Source organism: Dendrobium catenatum, unplaced genomic scaffold, assembly GCF_001605985.2.
Source record: "Dendrobium catenatum unplaced genomic scaffold, ASM160598v2 original_scaffold_199600, whole genome shotgun sequence".
In the NCBI taxonomy this organism is placed as follows: Eukaryota; Viridiplantae; Streptophyta; class Magnoliopsida; order Asparagales; family Orchidaceae; genus Dendrobium; species Dendrobium catenatum.
The window spans coordinates 37,269-59,687 of record NW_021518017.1 but is presented as its reverse complement, the minus strand read 5'-3'; the positions used below and the strand labels follow the sequence as shown (position 1 = coordinate 59,687).

Genomic DNA, 22,419 nt, shown 5'->3' with positions numbered 1-22,419 from the left:
GCTGGGGATTTAAAATGCCGAATTTCCATGACTTTGAAGAATGTTTAAACAGTTTGAAAAATGACATGAGAAATAATTTACTGTCTTGGAATATCTTTTGCAACATGATCTTTTTGGTTTGGAAGAGTAGGTGTAAGCTTATTCATAATAAGTATGAAGACTCAGATAACTATATTGCTGCCAATGCTATTTCCTTTGCAGTGAGAAGCAACTTTATTCAGATCCAATCGGAAAACTGGGATGCTAACCAGCTTTTGCTGAATTCTACTTGGCATCCTCCTCCTACCGGGTGGATTAAAATAAATTTTGATGCAGCTCTTAAAAGTAATCACTTGGCGGGGATAGGTGGAGTTATCCGAGATGATAAAGGAAGGTTTTTAATGGCTTTTGGAAACAATTATATGCATTGGGATATTTCTTATTTAGAGTTAATGGCTATTCTTGATCTGAAAAAGCTGCTCAAAGAATGGATGATGGAGGCTCAAGGTGTGATAATAGAAGGAGATAACTTAAATATTATCAATCTGCTTAACAATGCAATCAAAGAATGGAAGGTTAGTAAGAAGATTGATAAGAATCTGGTTTTTTTACTTGAGTTTAAGCAAGTTGTTTTCTCACATTCTTTTAAGAATGGGAACAAACTAGCAGATATATGTGCTAATTTGGGCCTTATAAGATCTTTTGTATGGGAAGATCTAGATGATGTTATGATTCCTCCTTCTTTCTTGTATTGCTTGAAGGAGAAATGTGATGCTTTAGGATTACTTTGACTTGTTTTTTTCTTCATATCTTTAATGCATTTTCAGCATTTCTCTCAAAAAAAAAGAGTGGTTTACTTGTAAAAAATTTATCTCTCTCTCTCTCTCTCTCTCTCTCTCTCTCTCTCTCTCTCTCTCTCTCTCTCTCTATATATATATATATAACACTGAAATATGTTTAATCTGTTTGCTCTATAAATATGAGATAAGTAGAAATTAGATGGGTCTTAAGTGCTTTGACCATTCATGTTAACAATTAGACATCTATTGTTAATGTAATCATATAATCAAATTCATAAATATTTTGACAAAATAAAAAATTAAATTTGATTCATAAACACTTAATACAATCAACAAAACAACGTCATAAGTGACTTATTTATTTTTTATTTTATGAGCAATCATTTTAAAGCAAAAATTTAAATCTCCACTCAAAGCATGCCTAATTGCATGATTGGAGTTCTTCCAAATTGCAAAAATAAAAAATAATTTCCTTAGCACAATGTAATTATTTCAAGAAAAAATAAGTTTGTTCTATAGATGTCTTATAATTTTTTAATTTGTTCCTTTTTTAAGGACTTTTAAGCAAATTAAAGCAAATTCGTATACATATCACATACGTAAAAATAAGTCTTAAGGCATATATAATCTATTTTGGGGCATCTATGATTTTTTATAAAGGTAGTTGCAAAGCTATTATGGAGAAAATACTTTTTTTAAAGCTGCTGCAGAAAGCAACATTCTAGTATAAAATTTTCTTAAAAATAGTGAAAAAATAGTAATCAAATATAAACTGTAGTTATAGTCAAAAAATCAAAACAGTAAGAAAAATATCCCAAATAAAATGAGTTGTATTTTTTCTAAGAATTTATCTATACCACTGAACTTTATTTAATTTATAAAATAGTAACTATTCATAAGTATTTATAATAGAAAAATATAGTCTTTAGACAATATATGAGATGTAATTTTAAAAAGATTACACGTTTTAGATATCAGAAGTCTATTAAGTTTATTTGTTTCGTTCTGAAAATAATAAATTTAATTTAATTTTAAAAGTGCAAACTATTTATCATTCAAAACAAAACAAATAACAAATTGATTTTTGTTTATTATTAAATATTTTAAGCACTTTTCAAATAAGAATTGCCAAGATTTTATAGGACCATTCTATCAATATAATTTTTCAATAAATGAAGCAGAATGATAGAAATAAACTTAATAGGATTACAAACCCAAAAGTTAAAATCACTAAAATTGGTTCAATCAGCCTTCTTACTTAAGCCAAAAAGTTTTCAAAGCACCTTTAACTCCTTCACAGTCTATTTACAAGTCTCACAAGAACAAAATACAGCAAGCTCACAACAATGGTGGCGTAATCTACTTAATCCTACTGATGTGAACCGCCATTAATACACCTTTCTGAGCTTCCAACATCTCAAAAATACAGACATCACCTACATTCAACTGGTTATATTGAGCAAATTCCTTCCATCCAGAAGAAAACCCAACTGAATTCCCCTGAACAAGACAATGAACAGGCCAAGTTCTCTCCTTGTCATTTCGTTGCAGAAGAACTCTGCCGCTTGCTCGTGGAAGATATTGAATGGCAAAAGCTATGGGAATGGTCTGCAAAGGTAATATGAAAGCAGATGTAAGTATTTACAATGATACCAGAGGGGAAGAACTAATAAAACAGTTTGGATTCATCTCCAGAAGCTGTGATTGATATTTTAGTTTATTGGAAAGGTCCAAGAGGTAATATGAGCTCTTTTTTTTCTTCTTTTCTTATTTCTTTAATATTTTCATGCAAAGCTCCATCTATAAATCCTTTTAGATTACGTGAATTAACTGTAGAGAGTTCAGGTGAAGCAGGGGAAGAGAGGATGAGGCTCAGGTGAGTGTTGCTATAGGGAAGAAATCAAGAGTTAACTCTGTAAAGAAGCTCGAGCACAAAGAAAGAAATTAGAGATTATTCTGTGGAGACCGGACACATCTTACCGTCCAGAGGCCAATCAGGTGCAACCACGTCATCCAGTATCGAGCCGCAGTACCGAGTAGGGGTGCTGTGGCACATTTTCATTGGGCTATGGATGATGTTCAATGTCCGCACCTAATAATTTCACGAAAAAAAGAGGAGTAAAAAGAAGTTCTCAAGTAGCTCTTGAAAGAGGTAAGAATTGGTGGCATGATTTCTTCTGATTCATGGTAATAGCAAGGACGTTTATCTCTCTACCTCTATCTTCAACAAAGTGATTACATGAACTAATCCCTTAATGTATGAAGTTTCAGTTGAGAAAGCTTTCAGATCAAAGCATGGATCACAAAAAAATCAAAATCAATGAGTTAGATAACAAATACATTCGGAGTTTTGGAAGATGCATATAGAAAACTCTTCCAGAGAATGTTCCATCAACAGCTGAAAGGGCTGAAGCCACAACTTGTTCAAAAAGAAGAGTGTGAGTTTATGGACAAATAAGCCAAGAGAGTCATCTGACTATCCATCAACATGAACGTCAACTTCCAAAAAAAATTAAATATTGTACATAAGATCATCCATAGATCCATTTTTCTTAAAATTTATGTATTGCAATGGTTACACGGATTACTGGTTGGATATTTGTAGAGGTTAGGATGCATTTTAAGCTTTTTTTAATCGAACTAGTATTTATAAATATCAACTAGAGAAATTGGTCATTTATTAAATTGAATCAAATCAAATCAAGACTATGTTGCACCGATAAGGATACGACGACAAGGATACGACACGACACAGATACGGGATACATCAATTCTTAAAAATACAGGATACGAGTATGGCACGGACACGACATTATAATTTATAAATCATACATAAAAATTAAGAAAGCAATCAAAGCATAATAATTTTTTAACAAAAAAAATGACAACAACATCATTTGTAGCCTTGTAGCTTATAATATCAAAATATAAGTGAGCATTAAATATCTAGTACAGCAACAAAAAGCATAAACATAAATTATCTAGAACAAGAAGTTTCAACTATTCAATAGAATGAATTATATAATTATCTTCTTCATTGGTTAGTCTTTGAACTTATGTATCATCTTCAATAAATATCATAGCTTCTAATTCAGGTTCATCAAGTGAAAGATTAATAGTTTTTAATATTTTCATATCATCAAGAGACTCAAATCCATCTCATAAATGAGAGAATCTTCGGATTTCTTTTTATTTTTCATCGGACACGCATATCGGATACGTGTGTCCTTTTGAAATTAAATAGTATTTTAATTGGATACGGCTTGGGCGTATCCGACACGTATCGGTGGAGTATCGGAGGCGTATCAATGTATCGGTGTATCAGATACAGCACGCCTTCGTAAATAGGTGTATTGGTGCAACATAGACAAAAGATCATTAGACCATACATACCAATGCATCTACTCAAAAGGGATTTTCAATTTTTAGCTAAAATGTAGAAAAATCCAACTCACCCTTCTCTTAGGTTGTACCATAGCTTTCGGAAGTATATGATGAAGGGCAACAAAAACTTGTAATAGGAGATTGATATTCTCTGAGTAGTGTGATTGATAAGGAAAGATGTCTTGCTCTAACATAAAATATCATTGATAAACTCATTATGTCATTTTCAAACACAATCTCAAAATCTTTATTTGTAGAAATAGGGTTATAAAAATAATGCCCAAAAATCAAGATCAATATTTCTGCCACGACTCGGCCTGGAAGCTCAAGTTAATAAGGCGAGAACAAACAATCAGACAATTATTACAAATCTTTTAATAATAATAAATACTCAATAGATGACTATCCAAAATATAACTGAAGGGCCACTAAAAATATTTTTCAATTTGAATATATAATAAACTAATTCTTACCTATTTTCATTTAAACACCTTCTATATATGAACTCTCCTCTTTTAGCCATTTAATCTACATGAGATTTACCAGACATTTCAATTTAAATATTTGATTTTTTCATAATAAACTCAATGGATAATTACAATTTATAATATAACAATTAAACATGCATACGAGTAATGTTTGTTTGTCAAAATTTTCATTTAACATATGAATTTTTAGCATAAATGTAAATCAAAATTATACTACTTTAAATAATCTTTATTCATTTTCCATTTCATTTATTATAAGAGCACAGTCAAATTTTGTACTATTTTGAATTAATATGCACGGATACATTGCATCCCTAGTCAGTACCATATGGTGATTAACTCTTGTATTTACACATAAACATTTTCTTTTTTTTTACACTTTTATTAACATGTTACAATTCATTTTATTTGTTTAAGTGTGCAATACAAACTTTAATTACTTAAGTTTCATCAATTTAGTTCAAAATATTCACTTAAACTTAATAAGTATGCAGAAATGATACAATATTTAATAATTGAAATAAAACAACAGAAGAATTTAATTGATATAAATAAACTTAATCACCCCCTTCATTGCTTTTCTTGTTGAATTTCTTTCCAAATTTCTTCAATTTCAAATTGGTCTCTTTAATGCAACACCTAAGGTCACATAAAATTAGATAAATTTGCATTGTTATCTTAAAACTACACTTTCATTAAATTTAAATAAATTTTCCGTTAACATATGTATAATCTTACCTAAACTCTTTACGAGAATTTTTTTTGGCTTCAATACTTTATTTCAGCTGAACGATTTAATTCCTTCACTATTTCGAATGGTATATATTTGCATTGGATATATCATTTAAATAATATTAAATATTTCTAAATTATCACACCATCATTATAATTACATCCTCCGCCTTTAATCTCTAAAAATAACTGAATTTAATTATCTTTAAATGACATTGATTACCTCAATTGATCTTCCTCTTCGACAAATCAAAGCTTTTACCATGTACATTTATCCCAAAAATTTGATTCAATAAACTAAAATTATTAAATTCCTTCCTTTTCAAATAAAAGAAATTTACTTATTCATCACCAATAATAAGGTGGTTGAACACTCTTCTTCTTCTTTACTGTTTTCTACTCCTCCAAACCGAATGAACGAACTATCTTATGCGAGAAATTACCTGGATCAACTATTACTCACGTTGAACCTATCGAACACATCGTCTACTCACTTTGGTTCCGCTCCAATCTTCCTCTTATATCTCTGCTTCTACCTTCTCTAAATTCCCTTTTTCATTCATGTGGTTTCACTAGAGTAAGCGAAAACGGCTTCTCTCTCGTGAAGAGTCGCGTAGGTTCACTCACGATTGCTCCCGAACCCGCAGTTGTTGAGACACTGCCACTCGCTCGCCCACCTGCTTGCTCTTTGTTTGCTTTCACGCACTTTAGATAAATGACCGGATCAATTGAATCGATACAGCTGCCGGTTCTAACAATTCCAATTTCAAATCTAATTCTTTCTAAGCTAAATTTAAAACTAAACAAAACTAACTCAAACTTAGAATCATCCCATAAACAAGATAATTTATTATAAGAAAATAAATAATCTATAATTCCAAGTTAAATAAAATAACTAAAATAACCTAAAGGTAATTTCCTTTATAGATCACAAATATTTAACAAGATGAAAATGTGATGATTTGATTTCAGTGAATTGGATTTCTCCACATGATGAAGAAGAGATTGTAAGGTTATTTCTCTACCATGAAGAACTTGGGAGTGGAATGTGGTTGTAGGCTAGTTGGGACCGAACCACTACACATCAGTTTGTTTAGTTTATTTTTTTAATTTTAGAATTTAATTTTTTTTCTTTTATTTCACTCTCATGGAGTGAATATAGGTGGGTTGTCTTGTCTACTTTTTTTCAACCTTTAAATTTCTTGCATTTACCTACTCGATTTGATAATTCAATTTTGTTTATTCAGTCTTTAGTACACACAAATTCAATCACAAGGTATTAAAAGCTCCATTATCTTGAAGAATCCACTTTTTTTTCAACTTCTAAATTTCTTGCAATTATTTCCGAATTTAATTATCTCAATTTTATTTATTATATTCCTTAGTACACACAAAGTCCTTTGCGAGGGAATTTCAAAGTTCCGCTATCTTAAAGAATCAAGGGCAAGAGCAACAAAAGCTTTTTTTTTTTTTTTAACCTCCGACCAAGAGCAACAAAAGCTTTTGAAATAGGATTGATGCATTATAAAAGTAGTTTGATTGGTGAGGAATAACTTTTATCTCTTATACCAATTTGATGATGATGGTGATGATAGCGGGTGAGGAGAATGGAGTACTAGAGAGATAGACCCAAGACAGGAATAGATATAAGAGTAGTTGCAATCAACCGAGAGAGAAAGAGAGAGAGAAGTAGTTGAAATTCACCAAGATGAGAGATTAGGATAAGCATTTTTATTTAATTCATTCTATCTTCTTCAAACACAAGCCTAAATCTCTATTTATAGAAATAGGGTTACAGAAAGAATACCCAAAGATAAGATCAATTATATAGATTCAAATATAATCCTATCAACTAATTTAATATTAAATAATTCAAATTCAAACCTTCAAGTGCCCAAAAAAGTTAATATACTATGATATATCATCAAAAAATTATCTTGATCAGGCACGAATGTCGAAGCAAAATCAAGCTAGAAACTTCAAAAACTAAATTGGAAATCATATGAACTCCAATTTCAGCAAACTTACAACAAACTAAACGTCTCAAAAATACAAACCCAACGACATCATGTTCGACTCAATCCAAGCCCAAATGAGGAAATTCTCAAGCATAGTAAAGGGAAATCCATCCCAACATTCTATATGGTCAACTAACACCTAAAGCAGAATTTAATAGAATTAAGCGTAAACACACACATAAGATTACAGCAGGGGAAAAAACTGGGTTGAATATGATTCTAGCCTAATAAATCAACCTTATGTAGGTAGGATGAGCAATATATATTCTTCTATTTCATACACCTATTTCTTTTTTGAGGGTATGTTCTTGTTCGATTCCAACAGTTAAACTAAGCCTCCAATTCGGACGGATTTAAGCCATAACCAAATACTGAAACGATTATAGTTAAAATCAGATCAACAGACTATAGATTCTCATCACAACCGGAGGATCTGATCAATTATCATACAATAGATTTGAAACTGGATTTGATATTTTCATGTGCAGTGTACTAAAATATTGATGTTTGATGGAAGAATCGCTTAGAAATTAAAATAATATCCATAGATAAAATGTGTTCTTACCAAATAAAATCTTTTGCTGATACAGCTGGGCACCATGATTGACACAAATGTAGGCCTATCTGTTTGAATTGTTTCAGCTAAGTGGAGCACAATGCTCTTCTCAGCATCAGTAAGTCGTGCTTTTTTTGAAATGATGAAATCCTTGGGATTCCACTGCTTAGCCAAAGAAACTTCATTGCTGAGGTTCATGGTCCCTTCTTTGATCTCACTTTCTTGTTCTAAATAACCAAATGATCCAGTTAATAAAACTAGAAAACCAAAACTTTCCTTCAAAATTGATTTAAAAATAAATAAACATAAGTTAATTAAACTAAGGCTTCGTTTGGGACAGCTTTCTTAATGCTTCTTAAAACAGCTTTCTAGTGCAAAAGTCAAAATTTTTGTACTCAAAAGCTGCTTTAAGGAGCAAAAAAGTAGTCACAAACGAAGCCTAAGAAATATATTTGAGTATTAGGCTGCTTTGAATGCTCAAGAGAAAAAAAATAAGATAAGAAAAGACACCAAATTAGGGGGTTGACGATTAAAGATGCTCAGTTACCCTTTCCTTTGCTTCACCTTTGGAGAAGAATACAACTAAAAAAAAGCTGATAATCAAAACATGATAGCTAGTGGAAGTACCAAGGAGTTCAAGATACAACAAAGGTGCTAATGAGTATTGCATTCACGTGTTCTTTCCTGAGGAAATTTCAAAGAAAATCAAACGCACCATTTAAGGATTTCTTTCCCCTTGTACCAGTGAAGTTCTTCTGTCTAAGAATTCTTTTTGTACTCGTTGTATTCATTCTCCTCTTGGATATGCTTCTCTTTGTATCTTTTTGTTTACTCTCAAATCTTTTGAACATAGCTAATTGTTTTGGTTGCTCAGAAGTTCTGGGAGAGCTTTCATGGCAGGGATGTCTGTCCTTTTTACCATAAGCTATTGCACATAATTCTTCCATACATCCTTTCTCATTGCACAATGAGAAGCAGCTTTCTCACAGCCGCTTTGCTCAAAAATCAACACAATAAAGGAAGAACGGCCATCATACTTGAACACCAAAGTGTCATTTTCTAGAATACCATAAGCTGCAACAAAATTCGTCCAACACAATCAAGAAAACATCCATCACAGTCTTCTTCAATTCAACGTGCCATTTATCACCAACTTGGGACCTTCAGCTCAATAGTTTCAAGAAGTTCGCCCTTAAAGTGGTCTTAAACTCTTGGTAAGACCTGGAGCAACAAAGAAATGACATCATGAGGCTGGGTCTATAAACTGTTTTGTAAGACCTGGAGCAACACAAGAAAATGACATATCATGAGAGTAGAAATCAGCGAAAAGTAAATATAGCCATACTATGTTATCGTTCAAAATTACAAAATTCAATTGGATCTACATTCTCCAAAGCTACCCTTTATTATGGTGTCTGATTCTTCAGTTAAAAGAAATGTTACAGCATATAGTTTGAGTATCAACAAAAATGAGAAATATACTTGCATCATTATATAATCTAAATTTGAGACACAATGATGATATAGTGTGTGAACCAACAACATAAAATTGTAATTGATAGTAATATATAAACTATTATTAATATCTAACCATTATTGCAATTAGTATCTAATAAGGATGTTAGTTACTGGATATTCTAAAATATCTCTTGTGAAGAAGATGAGGATATGAAATGGAATCAAGTTCTTTCCCTAGCATCAATTCTCTTTGCTTCTTTCTTCAGGAATTTTGAACAGCTCCAAATATTCAATCAAGATCAAGGATCCAAACATTGGTGCTCTATTGAGATTCTCTTCAGCCACCGTCACCAATTCAAACATCTCAAACCATGACTCCACCTCTGCATCACTCATCATGCAACATCGACCATTCTTCTTCACCAATCACCATAATAACTAGATCCACATCACACCCACTTCCAACAACACACATCGCATCTTACACTTATGTCAACCCACAGTCACATTTATGCCGTAAGTTGACTACACAGTCACATCTATCGCGCATTCTATTCAAGAGAAGAGAAATTCCATGCAATAGTTTCCATATTTCCTATGTGGCACACATAGTTATTCGTTGCTGCTAACTTTGTTCGAGTGCACATATATACAGAACTCTGATCTCTTGAATTATGTGTCTAAGTCTGTCTGTTGTTTAAGTACTATTGAGGCGTCTACTCACATATCTCTTACTTCAGCTTACTCCTTATTCTGATTCATTACAATACCATAGCTCACTCATAGCAACCCAATGCAGGTGTTGTAACATCTTTTACTTAGCTAAAATTCTTTTTTGTAATTTCAAATATTATAACGAATATTCAATATGATTTGACGTTTTTCTTATTAATTTTATTAGTCATTATTCATATTAAAATCTATATGACATACGATACTACATAAGAGCAGCACCGTGCCCCAAGTACCATCTGTGAATATTATTGACAAGAATACAACAGCGGACCTACTGACGCTCTCATATCACTAGATCGATGTAACACGCCACACGGACGAGTAGTTATGTATGAGCATCTGAGTAATTATATATGGCATGCATATTAATGAAACAAGAGTGCTATACAAAATTTAATAAGTGTATTTAGATATAAGGATAAGAATTATTAATAAACATCATAGAGTGTTTTTGTTCAGTCTTGATACATTTTGCTTGACTGCTATGTGATTAATGAGCAAGAGAGAAGAGCGACTGTTGTAGAGGGGATTGAATTGCTTGCTGACATATTAATATAGAGTGAGAGGATCACTTTTAAGCGATGTATAACTGAATGGGTAGTTTGATGGCGAGCGAGCTACATCTAGATTAGATGTAAATAGGAGAACATGATTCATAGACAGTGTAAAACCCATTTAGTCAGCAATGTGAACCGAATGTTGAGTATGATGAATTCGCTCTGCACCCCTCTTGCGTTACCTTTAATAAAATCCAATTGTCAACTCATATGTTACATATCATACCAACCCCCTGCAGCTCTCTTCTTCTGCATTAACCTTCTAGTATCTTCTCTCCTGCTTAAGGAATAAGAGTGAGTGGCAGAAGTTAGAGAGATCTTGCGTCGCACTTCTACCCTCCTTAATAGCCATCTCCATCTCATATGTCTTCTCCACCTCCCCTTTAGCTAAGAAATAGGGTTGGATTGATCAACTCTGACCATTCGGGCCCCATATTGGGTAAATGGGAAGGTCCCGCCACAAATCTTCACATGCAAGTCAATCTTTCATACAGATAACCATGGTGTAGTGATGACCTTGAAGTGCTTGAGCGAGCGTCTGAAGGCTGATTGGATCTTATTACAAGAGAACACTATACCTACCTCATATTAAAGTAGTTGAAAAGCATAAATAGTGAATGCCTTTACGCATATTAATGCATTTTTGACTGGCCACCACTCTCTTTTCAAGTAGAGTGGAGTCAAGACACTCGATTAATTGATTCTGATTTGCGAGAAACTTATTGTATAACATTGTGCACTGCACTTATTTTCATGATCTTGCTTACACCTCACTATATCTCAACCATCCAAACTCTTCTAATATTTGCATACACACTTCTCTATCCGATTTATATTTCATTAAGACGCAGTCAGACTAAAGGTCTTACTCTCATACACTCTTCACAAGAGTACACGACTCAGGACCTATAGGTTAATATCATTGTTGAATGACATCAAATGTGTATTAGACTAACTCAATCACATATCCATACCAATATTAATTAACATACATCATGACACTAATTGAACCAGAGTGAAGCTAAATTATCAATTATTACTCTCATATTACTATGTGTGAACATCGTATATATATAGCTGAGATATTTTTTTAAACCCACTATATTGACAAATCTTTTACGTTTTCGGATCATAGTCCATATATCTGCATAATGCATTTGCAAATAGAGGCGATGACAGATTCGCTTCAGCACCAATTATCACCATTCCCAGACACACATGCTAATTAGACTCACGAAATAGTGAGACAGGATAGTGCAAAAATAACAATCAGCTTATTTGATACTTATATATATATAAAAGCGCATTCTCAAATTAAGTAATAAATTATGATAAATAGGCGAATGATATTAGTTGGAATATCTTCATTAAGGAAAGAGGAAAATCGAATCTCACCTTGATATCGTACAAAAACATAAACGCTTACACGTTCGACATCTGAGCATTGCCACAGATCTAATCCAAAACGATCACATCTCACATAAATATTTCTAGCATAAAAACAAATAGCAACACATAACACCATACTGAGCTGTGCATATAGTATACATTACGATAAAACAGTCTCATAGCATATAGATCAGCATGGCATGCCCTTAAAACAGCTCTTAGCACTGTTCAAAAAATTCCCTACCTAGCCGCTCAATATCAATCACCTTAACTATAATCAACCCTTTGTACTCACTAATCTCTCTAACTCATAACAGTCGGGGTGTCTCAAGTGGATCCATTGGATAAATTGCGGACCAGCTCCTGGGATTTCCTCGTCATGCCATTTAGTATTCACTCAAGATCATCCATGTGTTTACCTACTTATTAACAGGAGTATTACATGAGCCATTTGATTCCGACAATGAGATATCTAGGAACTTATGTTCCACTACACATTTTAATTAATTTCGCCGAGCATCCGATTGAGACTTAAACTTCTCACACATCAGACAGATTACATAATAGCCCACTGAGAAATGAAGGCATAGACCAAAGAGAGATGAAATACGACCTATGTTGACAATTAAGGAACACACCTCACCTAGGGAGGCAACAATAGAGGCGTAACAGCCTCACACCTGTTGCATGCCATAACTTGTATTTCCCATGACAAAGCCCTCAAACGATACACTTTATCAGCATATAAGATGAAACATGAAAGAAAGTCCGAAAACCTCAAATACAATATAACGAGAGATTCCTTTGCTCTCAAATTCAAATCACATATGCAGCTTACTCTTCGCTCCTATTCTCTTCACCACTAAATTGCAACCATGTCGTTCTCATTGTCTTTATCAATATCCTTATATATTTCACTATTGCAAGCCCATAGTTACCACACTTATAAACCATATCCAAAGGGACAATATATAGCGATGACTAGTCAGAATATATCGATGTGCATATATATATCTATACCGCTATTAACACACCGAAATATCATATCTACTGTTTTCATCTGTTTCAGCAACTCTAGTACTGTATATGACTATCGTCTCATCATCCGTCAATTCAATCAGTAAAGATCACTGTAGAGCTGCCATTAATGGCTGATGCCACATGGCTTGACATAGTTCAGAGTGGGGACTCCACGTATCAGTTCATCTAGCAAACATAAAGTAGTAATGTATTAAAATAGAGTTTGTCCGCGAGGCTAACATCGAAATCTCTAGGCATCATGAACATGAGAGCAGTCGTTATCCAATGCATCGCCAAATACAACTGAGTCTAACCAAGCTAGGAAACAACGTCGGATTTTGATTCATCAAATCCTTACACATCTAGTATTCGTCGCACCCATACTCACCCATATATACTCTAGCCCATCGCAGCCCCTAAATTACACCGTTCACGACCGCAATAACACATAGCAGTGTGTATGATATGAGAAATCAATATGGAGAGAGAATGCACACAAAATATAACCTACAGGAAGAGGGTTAGATGAATAAGACGAAGCACAGTTTCTCAACTCATATGGAAACTCTACACGCGAATATGTATCTACGGCTATACAATTAAATTTGAGTAGCCATCATATATAGACCTAAAAAGAGTCAAAAATAAAGTAAAAAAACATGTTAATTCTAATCTCAAAGAGCCACCGGGACCAGTCCTTACGAGGAAGCAATATATAGCACACATGGGAAATAAGATATTGAATTATCGCGCTGCACAGAAGAACCATTGTATCACCCTATTTCATTTCTCTCGACTAGAGCGATCAGAATACTTAGTGAGAACATCATATATAGGTATAAATGAGAGAGTGGATAGGGAGAGATATATTAATCAATGTATTACGAGTATTATCTTCAAAGCCTTCGAAAATGGTGGTCATGGAGAACCTGCAAAAAATATAAAGGTTTAGGTCCATTCAACTTGCATTTCATTGATGGGAAGAGAACGATATACTGCAATAATGTCAAAGAAAATAACGACTTATAGCAAAATCTATTAGCCAGAAGAGCGAGCGAAAGGGAGAAAGTTACCTTCACAGCCAGCGAGGTCCCGTTCTTGCTTCCGATCAAAATGTCGAAATTTCCGATCCGACAGGAAGGGAAAGACGTCGAAGGATGAAGTTGAACAGCCGAAGGAAACGAAGAAGCGACGCATGCAATCTCTACACCTCCTGGGAAGCAACGAACCTAACACAACGACTAAAAGAGAAGATGAAGGCAAACCTAGACGCTCTAAGTATATTATTAATTAACTTAATAATATTTTAAAATACTAATAAATAACTAAAAGAATTAAATAATTAATGTATAATTAGTGCATAAATTTATTATCTAATTTAACTTATTGTACAATTAGTAATTAAATATAATAGAATGCTTAATTAATATAACTAATATGTATTATATTAAAATATTTAATTAATAGTGTAAATAATAATTATGAGTAATTTGTACTTAATATGTTATTAAATTTATAACACATTAATTTTTATTTTTAATTATAAATTTTTTTTAATAATTATAAATTATATTTTCACATTTAATTCCCAACTGTCATAAATCCTGAAATATGTTATCAAAACATTTTCTAAGGATTATAACAAGATTAACATTTGACATACCAAACAATATATGTTTTGCATTGCGATTAACACATTTCGATTTACTAAATCCGGATTTACAGGATTTACTAAATCTCACTAAAGTTAAACCTCACTTGTTGTCAAACAGCCCCTTAGGAACACTTTATTGTTGATGTGACCTCCTCTAATTTATCTTTACTCAGAGAATAATTTTTTCTATAATAGAATGAAAATTAAAATGAAAGACAACACAAATATGTAATTTCAGCTGAAAAAAAATATATTATATAAACTTTAAATTAAAATTATATTTTAAGAATGACATAATAATTTATATTTATATTTAAATAAATTTAAGAATTATGAAGCTTATTGTAATTATATAAATTAATAAATTATTTTTGTATGAATTAATTTGGAAAGAAAACCATATAACATAAACTTGGAATATATATGAGTTTTTGTTGGTTGCTGAATTGAGTACAATATCTTTCCTTACTTGTAGGAAAATAATGATTGTCGCCACCCCACCTATGAAGATAATTAGGACAAAAATTGGGGCGACCACTGTCATGATCGATAAGAAAATTGTGATGATTAGAGGCATCGAGTCGATCACTATTAGGAGTGTGAATCCTCTTATGGGGATCACCATGATAGTGCGTAAGAAAGATGAGTGCTTATCGTTACAAATAAAGTAGCAAGTCCTACTAAGGGGACCAGCAATGAGAAGTGTGGAGAAGGTCACCGCCATTAAAGAGGGTGTCGACGCGCCTGTAACCACAACACTTATGAGAGTAGATAAGTGAAAGAATGACAAGTTCATTTACATAAAAATAGCATTATTGGGAAAAAAAGATACCCACCATAAGAAAGCCCAAAAGTTGCGTCTCCTCAAGAGAGTTGTTGCAACATCCTCCGAGCGAGCAACAAATGAAAGCTCTAGAGCGATGGGTGACTTTCCAGTATTGAGGGGGAATTGTTCTACGAGATCAACTCTAATGTGTTTACTTGACCTAATATGACTTGTCTCCAAATGAAATTTCAATGTTAATTATTGGGGCATCAATTGTTAAAGAGCCCTAAGACATGGAGCTCGCAGGAGTAGCTGAGTACATTGGCGATGGTGAGCAAGTAGTTACTAGTGAACAAGCTAGAGTTGTTGAGCCTATGACATGGAAACTAAGGTGTCGGCCAAGGCAACGATGATGGAATGAGCGGGGCACTAATGTCGTAGAAAGGTTTATGACATTTCTCTCATATGTCCACCTCAGTGACGTCCTTCCTCTTCCATGTTTGATCTTAATGGAGGAGCTCAAATTAATGCTTGAGGACATGTGAAAGATAGTGCACCTCCAGCTCATCGTTGAGCCTAGTTGTGGACGAGTGGAGATATTGGGGGAGGTCATCAAGCTGAATAAGGGGGCCTCTGACCTAAAGAAAAATATCATCAAACTGAAATAGGTGATCTCCATAGTGAGCTATCAATATAATATTATGAGGACCTTAATCAGCTCAGTGAGGGCCAACATAAGGGCTTTAATGCAAAGTCGACGGTTTTGTTGCTTGTATTATTATTATTTTTTTCTTAGATTACTTAAGAAGGTGTAGGGAGTTAGTGCTTACAATGGAAAATAATGTCTATATTGGATGCTCCATGGTGATGAATAGACTCGCACCACTCCTATTGTTTTTTTTTTTTCTCTTCTTTTCTTTGGAAGTTACATTTTGCATTAATTTCAGAGCATAAAAAAGTACAAGGAAGTACATGTTTGTATGAAAACTCTCATTTGTCTTTCCAAGATTAAAAAAAAACAAGAAAAATAGGGAATAACTTTCCTATCTATGTCTTTCCATACATAAGAGCAACAAAAAGTGTAAGGACCAAAAATAAAAGAAACTAGAAGCCCCTCAACAAGCAAAGTGATGTCACCCATTTCATCCTCTTGATATGCACTTTGCATCACATTATGTTGTTGTACAGAACCTTGAGGTTTGGGCTTTATTAGAACTAACCAAGCATGTTTATCTCTAAATTTAGTGGGATATTGTCTGGCATAATAAACTTGACTTGCATGGTGTGCTATGATAAATGATCAAATTTAGCATATCTCCTAATATGCGTGACTGTTGTTATATCATATAAAGGATGCACCCTTGTGCCTTTATTTTGAACTAGTTCATAACACTCATAATTGAATACAAATATGTTATTATCTTATTTACCTGTATATTATAATTGAATAATCTTCTTTAAAATATCAAATTAGTCACTTCACTTTCAGCATGAGTACTCTCTCTAACACATACACCATATTTTTTAGTTTTTCTTCCCTCGCTCTATGACTTGATGTGAAACCTAAAACTATTGACAAGAAAAATCAACCACATTTTGATAATTATCATCGATTCCCATGTAAGTTCATGCAACCCATTAACCCTCATTATATTGAAAGGACTATGAACCTAAACTAATAAAAAAAATATTTTAAATTGTGGAAAATTGATATATATCATAAGATTATATGGGCGTACATATGTTATGAATCATATTGGGAATTCATTAGCAATTATTCTCTGAGTAACTTTCATATCTATTATAAGCAGTGAACTTATAAATAACTTGCACATGAAAGTGCATATAAGATGTGGATAATGGACACACTGACACATTACTCTTCTTTATTCTAATGTGAATGAAAAAGAAACTTTAGGCCTCAATATTTTTTCATTAGCACTCAGTCTTAGTTAAAAAAAAATCTCCTGCAATACTATCTAAGATCTATTTTTGCCTTCAAATTATCTTTTGTTTTGTCTTTTACATCCATCACCGTGTTGAAAATGTTATCAAATACATTTTTATAAATATGCATAAAAACTAGATTGTGCCTTATTAAATTAGTACTCGAGTGTTCTAGTAGGGTAATGTCTAAGAGATACCTTTTTCATCCAATTATGTTGAACTCCAAATCTGGGTACGTACTCTACACTCTAATATTTTAGGAGATTGGATGATAATAGGTATGATCATATTGATTGCTACCGTTATGAACTGAAGAGATTTCAAGCATATTATTTCTTTTTTCACGCTTTGAGTTTGGTAGTAGGTTATGAACTGAAGAGATTTCAAGCATATTATTTCTTTTTTCACGCTTTGAGTTTGGTAGTAGGCTTCTACTGACCTGTTGGGCTTTACAAGCTCAATACAGGTTGTTTAATGATTTCATATCATGGAAGAAATTTGGGAGTGTAAGGCTGATCATATATAGGATCCTTCAAGTTTCATTGTCATTTTTTTTTTAGTTATTATTTTGAGCACAAGAATGGCAAGCATTATATTGTATTTATATAACTCCTGTCAAATATATAGGATCTTTGAGTAATGAAAACATATGTATATTAATATTTTGATCAATATATTTATTTCTACTGATATTTTATTAATTAAATAACTGTGATTATTATTATTAAAAGATAAAAAATAATTATTTTCAAATTAAATTATGTGGTGTGACATTACGTGTTTAGGCTTTTTGGGAGGAAGAGAAGGTCATTCTCCACCTTGAAATGGAGAATGTCTCTTTCGCCTTGTTGAGTGTAGAAGGAGCATTTACTAGTAGAATTTTTAAAGAATAGGACTTTTGGGGAGTTGACGTAAGCTAAGATTGACCGAATCACTGAAAAAATCTTAGTTTTGATTTTATTTTAACTTTTTAATTCTTCGTTTCTTTCAAATTTAATTATCTAGAATTGTGTTATTAAACTATTGAGATTACATTCAAGAAATATTTATCAAAAACAACATTTTCATAAGCTTTTTATTAATCAAAATTAATATCTCATGTAATTTTATTTCTTTCAAAATAAAAACAAAAGAAATATTTTTAGCACTTTTTGCTCTAAAGTTATATTATTGTTTTAAAGTTTTTTTTTGCTGCACGTTGTGTTGTATTGTTGAGAAAAAGTTTTTTTTTGTTGCTTTGAAAAACATGTTGATGCTCCAAAAGTGCATTGATGCCTTGAAAAGTTTATAACTATTTAGAAAACATGTAACTATAGTGAGAAGCATGTAATTACGTCGATAAATGTAAAACTAGTCCAAAAAGCATGCCACCATTTTACAAGCACATAAGTAAATAAAGAAGAATATGTGCACACTTTGCAAATGCAATGAAGACTCATTTTAATCAAAAGCATACATTACAATTATAACAATATTGGGTTTAAAATCTCAGACCCCATGGTTAAATATATTAAACAATATCACTCAAACATTAACATTGATTCAAGTTTAATTTTTTCTAGAATTTCATGAACTCTCAATTAATTATTGAATAAAATTAATTTATATTTACTTAGAATAAATAATAATAAATGATAAAATTTTTAGGGTTAGCATTTATATTACTTAAGTATATTAAGATGGAGGGGATGATAATATGAGGAGAAAAAGGAGAATAATAAGAGGAAAAGAAAAATAGACATTTCATTCCTTTGCACTTCCCTTAATATCCGATCAAAAGACCTAGCCAAAATCATCAAGTACAAGATTGGGGGCTATCTTTCTTGCACTAAGAACTAACACACTTGTGTGTTTTCTTGGGCTTGTGCACACTACTCTCTCTCAGTATCTTTTAATAAATTGATGTCCTAAGGGTTTTGATATGATCCCAATAAATAGAATTGGGGTGATGGGAATTTATTAAGGTGAGTTTGATTGGGTAGATTGACCTAGTCTAAGGAAAATAATAATAAGGGTTGTTACGCCATTAACTTTATCTTTGACCTTGCTGAGGTTAGAGATGAGGTGTATCATGAGAAGGATGTGGAACAAGTGTTTTGAGGAGTTGCATGAGTTAAGTGGCCAGCCCCTTGCTCTTATATATAGAAATAAGATGGTGGATTTAGAGGATTAACCTCTTAACATTATATTTTTATATAATGGTAGAGAAGAGTTAGAAGATTAGCCAATTTATATTGTATATACAACTAAGAAGGGCATTGAGTTAAGTGATCAACCCCTTTTCATTATATATATAATCCATTTGTTATAATTATAGGAATGAGTGACATATATTGTATAAAGTTTAAAAATAACATCACAAAAAAATGAGAAGTATCTGATTGGGGATTTCATAAATTCATAAAGAAAAATATATATGCTAATGGATCAATGTGTCATTTATCCCCTTCCCCTATTGAAAATGAGCAATTGCCCTCTTGCAAATCTTAGATATCAAGACAGATTGACAACCTAAGGGAGAAAAAGATAAGGGTGAGCAGCAGAACCGTAATGTTGTTAAAACAGTTGAATGTTCCAACTATATGGTTGGGTAGCAATGTAATAAATCTTTTATTTTTTGAAAGTATAGTTCTAAAATTTGATCAATACTTATACTAATTTTAATTTTTTACAACATATTGATCTTTTAATAAAAGAGCAAATTTGATAGTACCCAAAATTATATGATAATGATATAATTATGTTTTAAAAGTTCATGAGTAAGGACTTCTTTAAGTGGCTAATTTGGCACTCACGTATGCCATTAGAGAGGATCAGTTTTGTATGTCATGTGTTGATGAAACTTTTATATTTCTAACAAAGTAAAAAAAAGTTATTAGTTTATATGTGAGATTTCACGTTTAATGATATTCATGATGTTGTATGACTATAACTCTTTTTACACCTCACTATAGACCTTACATGAAATGATGAATCCATCTAAGAATTACTTTTTAAGTTGCTTTAGTAGATAAGGGTTTTGATAAAAGATAAAATATTCTCCTGCTACCACATATGATGTTCTAAGTGCTATAGTAAGTTTATCCTTGTAAAATTTCAAGAAAACATAACTTTGTTAAGTAGTCATCGCACATACAATTTAATGATTGCCCTATATCTTAATAATAGTTATTGTGGAGTGTATGCAATATTACACACAATATGCTTGATCTTAAGGAAAAATCTTCTAAAATTTACACATAATCATTTACAATTCTTTAGAGACTATTTATAAACAACTTTATTCCACATTAATGCAAAGCCATATATTTAATTAATATTTTGATATAAATAGTCATTCTTTGTGTTTACTTATTACTTAGATTAACATAACTCTGTATAAGTTGTAGATATTGTTAACGGTTTCATGAATTTACTTCAAATTTCTAAAATGAACCTTGAAACAAATTGAATATAAATTGAACACAAACCAAATATGAACATGAATCATTTAGAAGAATCAAACTTGAAAATAAACAGAAAAGCTCGAATCGAGTTTGAATCATGCTTGAACATGTTGATAATAAAAGTGCTCAAATATAAACAAGCACCTGCGCATCTTGGTATGACTCGTTTGCAACTCTACTTATAACCCACTTTATCATCACAACTCTCTTTGTTATGGATGTTGTGCTGGTTTCTCACATTATGATACTACATTACATCAATTATAATATTTTACTTATTGTAATTTGCACAATGTGTTATTGTTGTTGCTTTTGTTAAGAGATAAGCCCTCTGTAATATCATAATTTGTACCCTTTAATGACTCAATCTGAGTTATAGTAATGTTCATAAAATGATCGAGCTTCATCAAATAATCATTGATTCATAGTTAAATAATTATCATACTATCTTCATACTATATTAGAATCACAAATTATCTATATTTAAATCAAGATCTATCAATGATAGAAACATATTTGATTCTATTCTATATGCTTTAACTTCAAAAAATAGTGTGGATTGTACCTTATTATTTGTAATTTGATATGAAGTGAACATTCAAACATATATTTATATAAAAGAATTAAATAACATACATATTTATACAATTTGCACATACATATTTATACAAATTGCACTATTAAATATTAATACAATATAAATTTAAAAGAGCTTTTAAAAATTCAGAAAACCCATGGCACCAAAAACCCTCCCTAGAGAGAAACCCCTAACACTTCGGTCCTTCCAACCTCGTCATGCTTCTCTTGCGTGCATTTCTTAGCGCGAGTGGCCCTTCTGGCCGCAGATTTGCCCACCGGCGAGCGGTGGCCGGCGCTACCTTGGTAAAACCTCACTCTGGACCTCCATCTCCGCCGCCGGCCCCTCCACGGCCGCCGCAGAAACCGGTACCCTTCACCATGCACGGCTTCACCTGGCACGACCCTTACAGCTGGATGTCGAATCTCTCCGACAGTGTCTCGATGCGCCACATGGACGTGTACATGGGGCAAGAGGAGAAGTACGCCGAGGCGGTGATGATCGCCGCCGATGCCGACCGCCTTCAGCGCAAGCTCCAGATCGAGATGGCTCCTCGAATGTCCTCTGATCTCTGCTCACCGCCCGTTCGCTGGGGACCGTGGCTTTACTACCGCCGCGTGGAGGAGGGGAAGCCATTTCCGGTGCTCTGCCGACGTAAAGCTAGCTTGCAGGAGGAGTTCATTTCCTACAATGCGCCATCTGTCGGCTTCGACTTAACTGCCGGCAAGAGAATTGAGCAGAAGCTGCTCGATTATAACGCTGAATCTGAGCGATTTGGAGGTAAGACAGCTGAAAATGTTTCTTTGAATACGAACTTGTCTTACTTTTAGGTCTGTTTGGTATCTGATTTGGTATCAGATTTAAGCAGGATTTAACCTAAATCCAGCCAAACGATTTTCTGCGCGCCTTAGTG

The 22,419-nt window shown here is 32.8% G+C and overlaps 2 protein-coding genes across 2 annotated transcripts in view; one reads left to right on the top strand and one right to left on the bottom strand.

Moving 5' to 3' along the window:
- Nucleotides 1-2,134: 2,134 nt before the first annotated feature.
- Nucleotides 2,135-9,060, bottom strand: LOC110099711 (B3 domain-containing protein REM19-like). Its single transcript, XM_020826949.2, has 3 exons — nucleotides 8,673-9,060; nucleotides 7,967-8,184; nucleotides 2,135-2,387 (listed from the first exon to the last, which is right to left on the bottom strand). Exons 1-3 carry the CDS (start codon nucleotides 8,902-8,904, stop codon nucleotides 2,139-2,141), a joined length of 699 nt encoding a protein of 232 aa, XP_020682608.2. The 5' UTR covers nucleotides 8,905-9,060; the 3' UTR covers nucleotides 2,135-2,138.
- A 12,640-nt stretch (nucleotides 9,061-21,700) lies between these two features.
- Nucleotides 21,701-22,419, top strand: part of LOC110099710 (protease 2) — a gene marked incomplete at its 3' end in the record, with an annotated part of 28,561 nt that continues 27,842 nt past the window's right edge. The window contains 1 exon segment of the mRNA XM_020826948.2: nucleotides 21,701-22,286. Within this exon segment, the coding sequence (XP_020682607.1) occupies nucleotides 21,725-22,286 (562 nt within the window).